The 13,629-nt window shown below is 33.7% G+C and overlaps 1 protein-coding gene across 7 annotated transcripts in view; it reads right to left on the reverse strand.

The window, feature by feature from the left end:
- Positions 1 to 2,138: 2,138 nt before the first annotated feature.
- LOC135200982 (plexin A3-like) overlaps positions 2,139 to 13,629 on the reverse strand; it is a 112,390-nt gene continuing 100,899 nt past the window's right edge. For all 7 annotated transcript variants that reach the window (XM_064229774.1, XM_064229772.1, XM_064229773.1 and 4 more), the window contains 4 exons: positions 10,304 to 10,549; positions 9,891 to 10,059; positions 9,324 to 9,469; positions 2,139 to 5,307 (listed from right to left, as the gene is read on the reverse strand). In XM_064229774.1, the coding sequence (XP_064085844.1) occupies positions 5,134 to 5,307; positions 9,324 to 9,469; positions 9,891 to 10,059; positions 10,304 to 10,549 (735 nt within the window). In that variant the 3' untranslated portion in view covers positions 2,139 to 5,133. The remainder of the gene's footprint in view (positions 5,308 to 9,323; positions 9,470 to 9,890; positions 10,060 to 10,303; positions 10,550 to 13,629) is intronic.

The raw sequence follows: 13,629 nt of genomic DNA on the forward strand, positions 1-13,629 counted from the left end.
AGTAACAACACAACCATGGTGTCATACATCAACAAGCAGAGAGGAACAATTTCCTAACCTTGAGGGATGCTTTTCACTCTTGGACCCCCCTTTTTTTTTTAATCTGAATTTATGGCAAAGACATATTCTGTCACTACCCTACAAAAGATATGAGTTGTTTCCCATTCCCTCCCATTGAGACTTCCTCGATGGTGATCAAAATGAGATGCTCTTGTGTCTGTTATGGGCAGTACAACATTGAGTGCAGGTGTCTGTTCATAATTGCAGGCAAGCATGGGAAAGATGCATCCAGGAATACATTTTTGACTTCTTGAAGTAATCAAATGATGTGCAAGTTATCAGAAACAGATGTATACCATATACCCAAGGTGAGAGCACATGAAGTCTGGAATAATGCTTTGTCTTTATCTTTTGAGTAGAAATTTTTTAGTGCCGCACCACCAAACAAACTTTTCCATACTCTACCTATGGGATGTTGCCCTCTAGTCATTGGATATATTCTTTGGACTTGCAGTGGCTGTTAACTTACATAAGACCCAAACTCCATTTGCTTAAGTTTTATTGTGGAAGTGGTAGGATGATTGATTGCTTTTCCTATATCTACTGCCTCCTAACAAACATGGTTAGTATTCAAGTAGAGTATGGCACTAACCACACTGATATGGGGTCCTGGTTTCCCAACCATAGCCTATGTCAGGAGAGATAGGACGATATGAGAACCAATGGGGGCCCCTGCGCATACCTATAAAAGACAAGGTTTTTCATCCTCAGGAGCAAATGGCAAATTTTAAGATAATTTTAAGTTTTCATTGATATACAAAACCCAAGTCATATGTTATAATCCAGCCATATTGCCCCACAATTGCCCTTCTGTCAGAGTAACTGACACTATATATACGGTTTGCACGGGCAGCTACTAGCAACCAAGCACAAAGTAGACTACCAAACCTTGTTTCCAAACTTTAGTCAGTCCTGTATCTATGTAAAAAAACTCTGCTATGTACTGTACAGTATGTATAATGCACATTACATCTTTAAAATTTTCCATTTTTGTTTTTCAAATTAATGCCATAAAGCAAAATTATTCCATTTTAAAATTAACAAAAAATTTTTACCAGGGAGAAGAATCTTTACAATGACCAGTAACAAAATTGGTAAAAGGTTTTCATCTTCCGGCATCAGATTTTTTTAAAAACCAATTACACTGTATTAATGTGGAGTCGTAGTTTTGCACAATTTAAAAAAATGTGTATACATACCAGTTGCATTTTTGTTTAAAAGTACTTTTTACATCAAACTACCTGCATGGATACTTTTGCCATAGGCCAACTTCAGTTCATTATTTGACTTTTTGTTTTTATTTATATTGTCACTATGTTCCTATATGTATACTAGTTAAAATTACTATACCTTTGTCAGTATGATCATATTGTAGTTTTTTTTTATGCACAGTTTTATTAATGACATGAGTTGTAGACCCTAGGGGTATATTTTCCCAAGGTATGGTTTTCAAAAATGTTCTTTTGTTACCTTTATTGATCCTGTATTTCATGTTATCTAATTATCTATAATGTCTGGTTAATTATTGTACATCTCCTAAGATCTTAAAGGAATCAAACATTATTTTTTACTAGTTGATGCATCTCTATCAAGAAAACATGATTGTTCACTGTTCTACATGTATCAAGTAATATTAAGTAGTTTTACTAGACTACCAATTCCAAGTGTTGAGAAGACCATTTTACAGTTTGATACAGTATTATATTAAGACCATTTTACAGTTTGATACACTATTATATTATTTAATCAAGTTCGAGGAGGAGAAAACAGTGCCATCAAAATTTTCATTCATGTTTCACGAACAATCAAAACCATGATAAGTCATACCGTCATACCAAGTCTCAAATTACCTATCCTGAGAAAGAATGGAAAGACCTAGCTATTCACAAAGCATAATAAGTAGTAATTAATTTAAATATATGTACATTTACATCACTGTGGATTTGTTTTTCCAATTAATTTAGTATCAATATTATTTTATTCTTTGATCACCACTATATTCATTGCAAAAGGCACAGTTTAAGGGTATACGATTAAATTGTAATTTGTAAGGGAAATCATATTAGAAACATTCTGGATACAGTGAAAAAATTTATTGATCCATTTATATGAAACACAGACTTGACATACACATAACGTGCGCCTGTACAGCGGGACGCGCGGGAAATCATGGTACACAGGCAGGTAGGGTCGGCGGCCATGAGACTAGACCAGGGGCCTGAGTATAACAGAGCCACAGATCACCATCCCAAGCTCATGGATTAACTCCTTGGGGGTATATATGGATATATACTGGAACAAGAAAGTTATCAAACTGCAGCTAAACACATCTGGGCACAAAAGGGGTAAAGGGGAAAATGTAAAACTGAGTACACATCATGGCTACAGGACCCTGGAATGCAGAGGGATGTGGAAGGCCGCCGACCTTCCTCCAATATATACAAACTGCCTCGTTTTCTTTGAGGTTCTCCTAATGTGGGCAACAAAATTATCATATTGGTCCTGGGACTCAAGCCAAGTAGACAATGATAAATTTGTATCAACATCATTAATAATTAATACCAGTAGTGATTGTATCAAATGTTCTTATGAGTACTAATATAATACAAAGGAACTATTCACAAATGAATGTACATAGATGGGTGTGAGAGTAGAGTGCGAGAGACAAACTCAACCGTAGCTCCGAGACCATATGACATGTTTAGAAATGGCTTGCCTCAGCCATTGCTATCATCTTTACAAATCTTAAACTTTACACATGATATTGATATATGAGCACCTCAGTGAGAATTATTAAAAAAAATTATGAGTAATTTAACTCCACTGTAACATAACATAGGAGTCTCTAATTCAGGACTCTGCCTCACTGAGCTTTCACCACTGTAAGTACAGAAATAGCTCAGTTGTCATCATTTAAGATATCCTATGAAAAATTACATTTTCAGAAACATACATTTAAAAGTTATTGCAAAATCTGGTCTGCACTTCATTTCATATCTAAAAGCTCAAAATATGGAAATACATAAAGTCTTATTCGCTTATCTTTTTTACCTGTTCCCTTGCTACTAGGGACATTATTACTAAAACCCTGCAACACCTTCAAAGATGTCATTAAAAATTCCCATTTACAAATAGATATTCTGTAATTTAGAAACCAAAATATTACAAGCCACATTTGCCAAACTGCAAAATTGAAAAAAAAAAATTAAAATAAAAGACGATGATATAAGTAAATCCTCAATAACAGAACCTGGGAAAAGGGATGGAAAGGGCATGTGAGATCACCAATTGGGAAAAAGAAATTAAATTTTAAAATAATAAATCATAGTTTGGTGAAAAACAGCTATACTCATGAGCACATTTAGTCTCTCTCTTTTAAACTTAACTAGCATAGTGGAGTTTACATTTATATTAATTATTAACCAAATTTTACTTATAGTTATGAAAATTAACCATAAGTTTAGGCCAATTTATAACATTCCCCAAGGTGTTACCGGCTGTGGAAATTATTGAAATTCTGTTTGCGGAATATATAGTATCAATATAGTATACTGAAATCCCATGGTTCACCTCCACTATGCCAGTGCCTTTGTTTAAAAGATGAGAGTCCATAGAACACCAAGACAACACACACGTGGCTTTTTTCTCTGCAGAATACATTCATACATGCATGTGGCTGAAACCGCATGCTCACATAATCAGTCATTTTCATACACATAGAAATATCACATGAAAACTTGAAACATCTTAAGTTTTTTTGCACATTTGAAGTAATGGTACATATGGTAACAGAGCAGCAGTATGTTAATGCACTCAGTTATAAACCTGGACAAACAGAAGCTTATTTATTAGGAGGAATAACTGCTATTATTTCTTTTAAATGCAGGGAAAATCCAAAGAATTCTATGATGCAGAGGATTTACAATCCCACTGAATATGGTGACTCCATACACTGTGTATAAAGTTTTGTTGGAATAATGCTGATAGATAATCAGCGTCTTCTGAGGCAATCTGATTAACCTTGAAAATTATACGACAACGACAAAAAGGGAAAATTTTCAGTAATATGAATATCATCTTGGCAATGATTTTTTTTATTGTTCAATTGTTGTTTTTCAGCTATCGAAGTCTTCTAAACAGCAGCGCCTTGTGTCGGTCACGTGCAATCTTGATGGAAGACAAAAGAGCAAAGGTCAAACAAGTGTTCAGGGCAGGACTGGCAATAAAATAAAGTGACACTAAACACAAGATGCTGTTTATCCAACACATAACGAGCACCAGTTGAGAGTATACCCAACTTGAGTTTAGGCAGTGACACTCAACATGCAGTCTCCCACATTACACATACAAGATAACAGCACCAATTTAATCTCAAAATCAATAACTGCAGAATGCAGCCTCACACATTTTTACTATATCAGAAGCCAGGAAGTTTGGTAAGAAAATGACTGTAGTGCATATCAAAATAGTCTTGCTGCTGCTGCTGCTGCTGTTCTTTATTGCCTGAAATTGGCATATTTGTTCGTTGCTTTGTTGCCTTTTTCCACACTCACTAGGAGGTACCAATGTAGCCTTTTAGTCTGAGGCACTTGGTTGTTGTTCTTTCATTTTTTCTAGTCTTGCTGATCACGCAGCAACACTCACGTTGAGCACAAACACAACACAATTTATCACCAGGCCTCATGTGAACCGAGGTTCTTCATATTCAAATTCATACACCTGTGGCGTCCCTCTATTTGGAAATTGTGCACTACCATATGCCCCAGGAGAGTGTCTGGCATGCTGTGGCACACCGTACAATGCATAAACATTACCATCAACTCCACTCCCTTGGACCCCCCCTTGGCCCCCATCTCCCATTGCTGCCCCTTGTCCACGATAAGTAAACATTGTTTCTACTTGGCCATCATAAACTGCAGACTGTGGTGGGGAGACACCATAAGGTCCCCCAGGATATACATGATGTGGAGGAGATCCTCCATAAGGGCCAGGAGAGTAGGAACCAGGACCCACAGGCCCTGAATTTGGACCTCTCTGGTCGGGTCCGGCCCGTGGGTCAGGGGGGGCGTCCTGTCAGTCTTGATCTGTTGTCATTATACTGTGAACTTGCTCTAGTCTATACGCAAGACGATTCTTGGTGGAGAACTCGTCCTCTTCTAAAGTCAGCATCAACTGATCAGAATATTTAAATGCATAGTTGTAGAGTTCGGCAAGTGATGCTAAGCTGTTGAATTCTGATGAGTGCATCTGAAAAGAAGAAAGTGATGAATATACTACATCCACGACCAGCAACAACTTCATATTATGCCTAGGATAACATTCCATCCCAAACATAAATACTGTACTTTAATTATAGTAATAATATTCAACAGATAATTAAGATAACACAAAATCATTCCGTCTTATTGTACAATAAGAATAGTTTAAATAGCGGGGGTTGACTGTACACAAAAACTTCTGTATCAAAGTGATATCTTGAGTAGTTAACAATCCATACCCTACTGTGTAAGCACAAGAGAAAAACAAAGGTATATATGCAATAAGTATTAATTAAAATGGATTTAGAATATAACAAATATGTTGACACTATTGTAAAACTAGATATGGGCTGGGTAAGCAAAACAGCACCAAGATGCTGCAAAAACAAATTTACTAACCATTTCTAAAGCTTTACTTTGTTTTTCTGGCATGACCTGGATTTCTCTTACAGGAAACAGTTATGGTTAGAACACGTAACAAAATGTTCATAGGCCACACTGCTCACCTGAGCCACCTTGCTACACAAGTTATTTAAGATTGTTTGTATAAGTTTACTGTGTCCCCCTTGGGCCCTGGGGTCAAGTTGGGAACAGACTTTAATCTACAATATTAAGTTGACCAACTGAAGCTGTTATTTTTGAGATAATTGTAAAGATTTTTTATGTATATTCCAAGGTGAAGTTTTGAACCATATTGAGGCCCCATCCCGCCCTCAGAATACAGTAGATATAAATTGAACAAATTTACATCAACCCTGCGTTAGAACTCTTTCACAAGTGTTGTCATTTCTGGTCAGGTAGTTAAATCCCCAACAGATGTGTACGTGTCCCCATACTTATGAAGATTTTCCTTTATTATTAATATTATATATTAATGAAAGTTTTTCCTGGCCCACCAAGTTACTCATACAGCTGGTCTGAAGGGTTTGTTTGTAGTAATATTAGATCTTGTTTAACTTACAATTCTTAAAAAAATTTAACATCTGGATAAGGACAAAACTGCTTTCAAGGATCAGTTTCCAAATCTTTATACTATTTCATTTTAGATTTACAAATATTTTAACCCCTTCCCTTACTATTTCAGCCATTACAGTGAATGTAAAAAATTGCGTTGTCACCGGATATCGTGATGATTCCCTGGAGATAATTATACAGTACTACTGGGTGGAGATCCCCATTTTTGTGTGCACACCTAAAGAGGTTATTTCCCATTCACCATTAGATGGTAACAGTGATTTAGTTTACTGAAGACAGCAGTTGATCAGAGAGAGAAGTCAAGTACAGTGACTCATATGGAAAATTATGAATATGTAAGTAACTCCTTTCAAAATATCAAAACTTCAGGAAATCTGGAAGTAGCACAATATTGTCCTATAAATTTAGCTTAATGAGAAGCCATGCCAAATTTGATTTCTTTAAAAAATAATAATAATAATAATACCGTATATTTCGGCGTATAAGTCGACCCTTTAGCCCCCAAAAATCATGCCAAAATTAGGGGGTCGACTTATCTACCGGTAACAAAAAGTGAATCTTTATAATTTTGGCATATCGGTACAGGAATCCAGGCTTTACAGTTGGCTAATAACAATGACAGCCTTGTTGAGGTAACTATGTATGTAAATACCAGTATTAAAAACATTTCACACTGTAATACGACAATAATAATACATTAGAACATCCATTACCTTAAATAAAATGAAACAAATCAAAGTAACTTGAAGAAACCCCAATCGCACAGCAAGTGTAAACATTGCGTAGCTATTTGTAGTACAGTAATTGAGAAGGATGCGTTCACTCTGACAGTTTTGTATTTACCGGGGTATTGTTCAAAAACATTTTATGGTATGAAATCTTTATTACTTTAAATAAAATAAAAAAAAAATGTATTTAATAGTAAATATGTATTTAAAATCCTTCAAAATTACTTGAGTCATCGTCACTTGAATTAAACAATTCATCAGACAAATTATCATTCACGGTTTCATCATAAGGATCCCAGTTTGAATCTGGTGAATCAACTGCAGGTTCGTTTTCCCTCAAATGAGCCTGTTTATGCCATAGAAGAACCAATGGTCAAGGAATATTCCAACATAATAATAAAATACCGGCACGTAGTTTTAACAACCCAATCAAAACATTAACTTGAGTGACAGTAATAACATTCAGGTTATTTTATATGATACGTTTTACCCTGCTGCTTATTTTGAGCGTACGGTTGGCCTCACATTTTATAGGTCGACTAATATACCCGATATTAGTTAAAATCATAAAAATTTACTCAGAATTGGGGGGTCGACTTATCTTCCGGTCGACTTATACGCCGAAATATACGGTAACTAAAATTTCACCCCTCAATCACTTTCAAAGTAATGGCATCAAGCAACATGATTTTTGATACCGAGTGTAAAAATCCACACTATTTTTTTAAGTTCATGCACTTGGAGACTTGGAAAACCTTAGGAGCCAAGAAAATGTTTAAATCTGATGCAAATTACATGAATAATACACTTGTATTGTAAAATTCCTGGTAAATCATATTTATCAGGGAATGCTTGTATATTTCAATAGCAAATAAACAAAGTACCCCAAAAACTGTATTTTAAAAAATGTATATTAACTTGGATTAGTATAACATGGCAATACTGAAGTTAATGTTTGTGGTGGTATTAGTATGCATATTTTTTAAATACAATTAAACATGCTTTTGTCCTACTTTGACTTGCACTCCGGATTCTATCAAGATAATTTACTGTGAAGATATCAGTCGGTGATTTTAAGCTTGTAAAAGGACACTAGCTAATGCTAGGTTCTAGGTCGTGGTATTCAGTCATTTGTCAACTTGCCCTTATTTTATGCACCTATAAACTTGATGTTTATTACACAAAATACACTTTGTTGCATTTCTAATCTTCCCTATTTTGATTTCTGCTTTTCCTGACTTGTGATTTCCTATGTCTTTTATTATTTACTTTGAAAAATTTAATTTACTGAATATTTTACTCTAATTTTAATTTTTCACTCAATAAACAAAAATTGTGTATTTTCCAAATACTTGCAGAAAAGACCTTCAATTGATAACAAATTCAAGAAATGAGTATCAATTTTGTTCACTGCTTATTAAAGAGTATTTTTCAGAGCATCATGTCTGTAAGGTTTCTTTTAGAACTGTTAGGTAAAGATTCCGGATACATAACCATTATAATATTTGTCACAAAGTTAGTACAGAACAGTACTTTCATTACGCAGTTCCAATCATTTAGAGTTTGAGATGCAACATGATTTAAATTTTTTAAAATTTTTACTTATCTTTTATTTGTGATGTATTATGTGCTGTCTGAAACAATTACAGTATACTTTTAGAGTTGCAGGGATTCTGAAGAATATGTCTTGAGTAATTATCATTCAATTAATTTCCTCAGATGTTTCAAAAGTCATGGGATCAAGCTGATTACTTCCACTTAAATAATTGCCCTTATTCTTTCTGATTATGTTTCATTTAAATTTTAGTTTGGATTTTAATTAAGTTTAAGATTTTTCTTTTAATTATTAATGGTTGGGATGTCTGATGGCAATTAGCATGCAAGATTATTGTGTGTAATTTCAGTCATTATTTGGGACTTTCTAGATACTTATTCTATAAGATAAGATCTAGGCTTCTGTGCTTTGTTTTCATAGCACATTTCTTTTTATTTAGAGCTCAGTGTCTTTTTCTACAACTTTATTTGTATGATAATTAGTTTTTGTTACTCAAGAAAGGTACAGATGGGGACTAAGAACACATAAGAATTTGCTCAGAAAATCAACAAATATAAATAGAAAAATTCAAGTTTCTGTCTACCAAGTAATGGGAAAATTTGATATGAAAACAAAAATCTTGAATCTTTGAGTTACAGAATTTCATACTTATGCAAATATTAAGAATCTGTCACAACTGCAGAATAATAGCAGCAAAGAAATGCAAATGGAAAGTATTAAGAGCAAAAAGACTACCAATTTACTTACCCTGGACTCTTCAGCCAACATAGCATTCATGTCTTGGTCAGAGATAGGCTGCATGATTTTTATATCTGCATAATATCTCTCTACCCATTCCTTGTAGATGGGGATGTCTTTGGCATATAACAGTTTAGAACTTGGTGAATCTTTACCTGAAAAATTACATGACGACATGAGTGAAAATGTTAAAATAGCAAAAATAACAAGCCCTTGCCAACATTGCCAACAAAAATGTACAGTACTTTCTTCCAAGAAAATTTTGAACATGTAACTACAGTACAGTATTACAAAAATATATTCTCAGCTATATTTATAACATTCAAACATTAAATAATTATGAACCAATAAACTAAAAATAAAAAATTCAATATCTAAAGCTTTAGCAGGAACCTCTTTCATAATATAGCTACAACAGAACAATCTGCAGCATATAGGTCCTGCAGTTTCAAATAAAATTGAAATCTCAGATATATACCCAATCTGTCTCTTTAATAATATAGCTACAACAGAACTATCTGCAGCATATAGGTTCTGTAGATTTTCCTATAAAATTGAAATCTCAAAGATATATACCCAATCTGTGATCAGATGTTGAACATGAATCCATAAAGGTCTGCGCTACAACTGACAGGCAAGCATCCACGATATTGGACTTGTGTATATCGAAGACAAAATTTGGATTTTTTATGAGATTCACCCAAAACCTCAGGGGAAGGCTGTTACTCTTCCACGTATGAACGACCTGTAAGAAAAAAATGCTCTAAATTCTGAAGAGATAACCTATTGTTGCACTCAGACATATCTTCAATAAGGCAAAGTTTTGTACAAGTTTACACACTTTGTTATTTGACATAAAGAATGTTTATTCAGAAATTATGGGCTGTAGAGGATAAATGACAATGCAAAAAAGCTCTTTGGATTATGAATAAATTGCATATTCAAAATTGGTAAGTCCTGAGGCAAGTTTCAATGAGCTAGCAACTTACCTCTGGATCTGTTATACCATGTTGTAATGCTTGATCATCTAAAAAGTCAAACATATATTTTATAGCCAATGGAAGGGCAGAGCCTCTGTGTGCTGTACTGAAGATTGTCTCAAACAAATCATCCACAAACTTTTGTAGTGTTAGCTTTGTGGATAAGAGACGAGTGAGGTAGATTTCTGAAACCATCTTGTTTGTGCGTTCTCCCTCACGCTGTTCAATCTCTTGTTGTCGGACAAGATGCCAAACCTGGACAAAAATAAAAAAATAAATAAAACTATTAGTCACCAAGAAAGTGAAAATTTGTTGAATCTTTCATATATAATAGTCAAAAAGAAACTGTTCCACTTGCTATGCTACTTGTGAAGACCCCGTATGACTTATCAAAATTAAATTAATTAAAACATGATTACAAAAAAGTTGGTGTTATGATGTTTGAATAGTAGAGTACCTTTTAAGTAAAATTTGTTAAGACTTGCCACTTTCTCTATTAACAATCTTTATCATTAAGTGACAAAAAACAGGTTAGTAACCATGGCATCAAGTAACACACTTCATATCAAATTACTTAAGTACCAAATGCTCTCGATAATAATCAGAAGTTGAATATTTATTGTGAAAAGGCACTCACTCCTGGTTAGATTATTAACTAGAAAGAAAAAACACTCAATGTAAAACCACACACTGACATGCGTATCAATACACACAAAAACTGAAATGAGTAATAAATTAATTATGACTTATGCTTTGAACAGAACTGTACATTATATTTTATATTATTTACAAGAAAATTGATTAGAGAAGCACATCAATCATGCATGTAAACATTTTTTACAAGATATATAACCAATTATAATTTTGGCTGATGGTAACCTTGTAAAATTCTGAATACTAAAAATGGCTTGCTTCTTGATTGTAATTGTCAGTATGCTTAAAGACAAATTAAAATTAAACCACTTTAGATGAAACTGGTTGTAGCTTGTATCTTGAATAGTTTTGAGCAATCAACAGCCATGTATCAAGGCATGTCACAGTTGGTTATTTACTTTGTTCAAAAATGCTTGTATAAAAGGTTTTTTATTATGTACTTTTTTCTTGTTTTGCAAAAGGTGTGTTGAACAGGCTACTTAGAGAACACATCCTTAGTCTAGTCTTTTAACATTTGGTTTCATTTTCTTAAAATCCATCATTATCCTCTCTAAAACTGATGTAGCAGTAACCTCTATAATGCAATGAGGGATTTTTACAGATGCAGTGTACAGTATATGAAATTGTTTCCATTGCAACAGCAATGGTGATGAGTATTATTTGGCAAAATATTAATTTTTACCACTGTTGTCTTCATGCCAACCACACACTTGTGCTTGGTGTTAACATCCGTGGTCATTCTCTTGCTAAGCACTACACACACTTTTGCCTATGACTGCCTCCAGCTTATAAAATACCTAACTCACTTTTGAAAATTTACTAAACCTACTTAATAGAATTTCTATCCATAGTTGGATAAAATAATCTCTAAATTCAATAATAAATGTGATTCTAAACAGTGTATTTACTGTAAAAGTTAGTGTAAAAGCAATCTTCATCCAGTTCTATCAAAATTACCAAAAAGCTGATCTTATGCTCTTGTATAAGTATCTTGAATTTAGTTACTGGTTACATATAAGATTTCTCTGACAAGGGATACAGATGAATACAGACTTCTTGTAACTGATTTTACTGCTTTCTCTCTTGCTTAGGAAATGATAACGCTCTTATGTATAAACTTCATAAGTTAGTTTTATAACTAAATTTTTTTTCTTTACTAGCAGCAATAGTTGCCATTAATACTGTTCTCCAGAATAGTATTCTCAAACCTAGGTTGTTTCTAGCCTGCAATGTTGAGTCTTGAAAACACGATAGAACAGACAGTTTCCGCATGCACAAAATTCTGCTCATCGTAATTACTTTATTAGCTACCCCTACATCACAAAATGGTGGTGTTCCTACCCTTAACATATTTGAAACAGATCAGCAAGTAGTGTAGTTAATGATGCATTATGAGGAACTCCAGCAAAACTAATTACTAATTAGCCAATCTGACATTGCTACCTTTCCATGATTTGCAGTGAATGATTCTGAATATATTTGAAAATATAATGCCAGTACTGCCTTTGTTTCCTAGCTTCCCTTTTCACAACTTCAAATATATTACTAATGTTGTACATGTATGATGGTATCGTGCCATGTTTCAGCTCTTTACTTTTATCATTACTGGGACATATAGTTCTATCCTTACTAGAACATGATCGGTATAGCCTTTGGGGTGGGTTCCAGCTACCCATTCCCATTAACAGCTGCATTTTTCATATTTGAACTTGTACCAATTCCTAACAAATGCCTATGACAAGCTAACCTAGCTTTTATTATTATTATTATTATTATTATTATTATTATTATTATTATTATTATTATTATTATACAGAAGTCTAATCAAAACTTGTTACCATGGAAAGATCTGTTCTTACATTAGGCATGAAAATTTTAACATGGTAAACTTAACTGCACAGCTAATCTAGAAAGACCAAAGGGAATGAATTAATTACAGTGAAGGTCCAAAAGACCAACAGGTTTATATTACACTGAACCTAGCTCTGAAGGCCTACAAATATTGAAAAAACAGAATAAATCTCAAAGTTATAGCACAAAACCTGAAAAAATTCTATGATAGTAAAATTAGAGTTTTGACTCTACTGCTTCCTTATGATACTAGTAGAAATGATGCAAGCTACTAATTTGATGCAGCCCACATAAAGACAATTTTTCTTGAAGAAATGCAAACATTGGGGATTTTCCTTTCCCCTGGCTGAGCAATTTATTTCAACCGTAACTATTCTCTTTATAGCAATGTGATATATACAATAATTATTTTTCTTTAATATGTCAATTTCTTACATTTAAGATGCAAATGAGATTTATTCACATTTCATAGTCAATCAAAAGGACTGGGTTAGCTGTGACATTGAATAAACACACTGGATTTCCGGTTCCTTTCGTAGGATATTCAGTTTGCAGTTAGTGATTTTTTTTTCAGAGGTAATTTGTAAGGCTGTCTTGCCATTACAATAGAATTAGGTGTATTTGCTCATTACTGCTTTAGTTGGATCTTATATCATTATGTGACTGAACTGGAATTAATTTTTCATTCAAACCTCAATTCTACAATCTATTTTACATTAGGAAAACATGAAAAAATCATTCTAACAAAACCAGTTCTGAAAATAAATGAAAGGCAGAAAACCTAGAATAACAGGCCAACCTGTGTTTTTAAACGACATTCTGAAATAAAT

The sequence above is a fragment of the Macrobrachium nipponense genome, chromosome 27 (assembly GCF_015104395.2).
Source record: "Macrobrachium nipponense isolate FS-2020 chromosome 27, ASM1510439v2, whole genome shotgun sequence".
NCBI lineage: Eukaryota > Metazoa > Arthropoda > Malacostraca > Decapoda > Palaemonidae > Macrobrachium > Macrobrachium nipponense.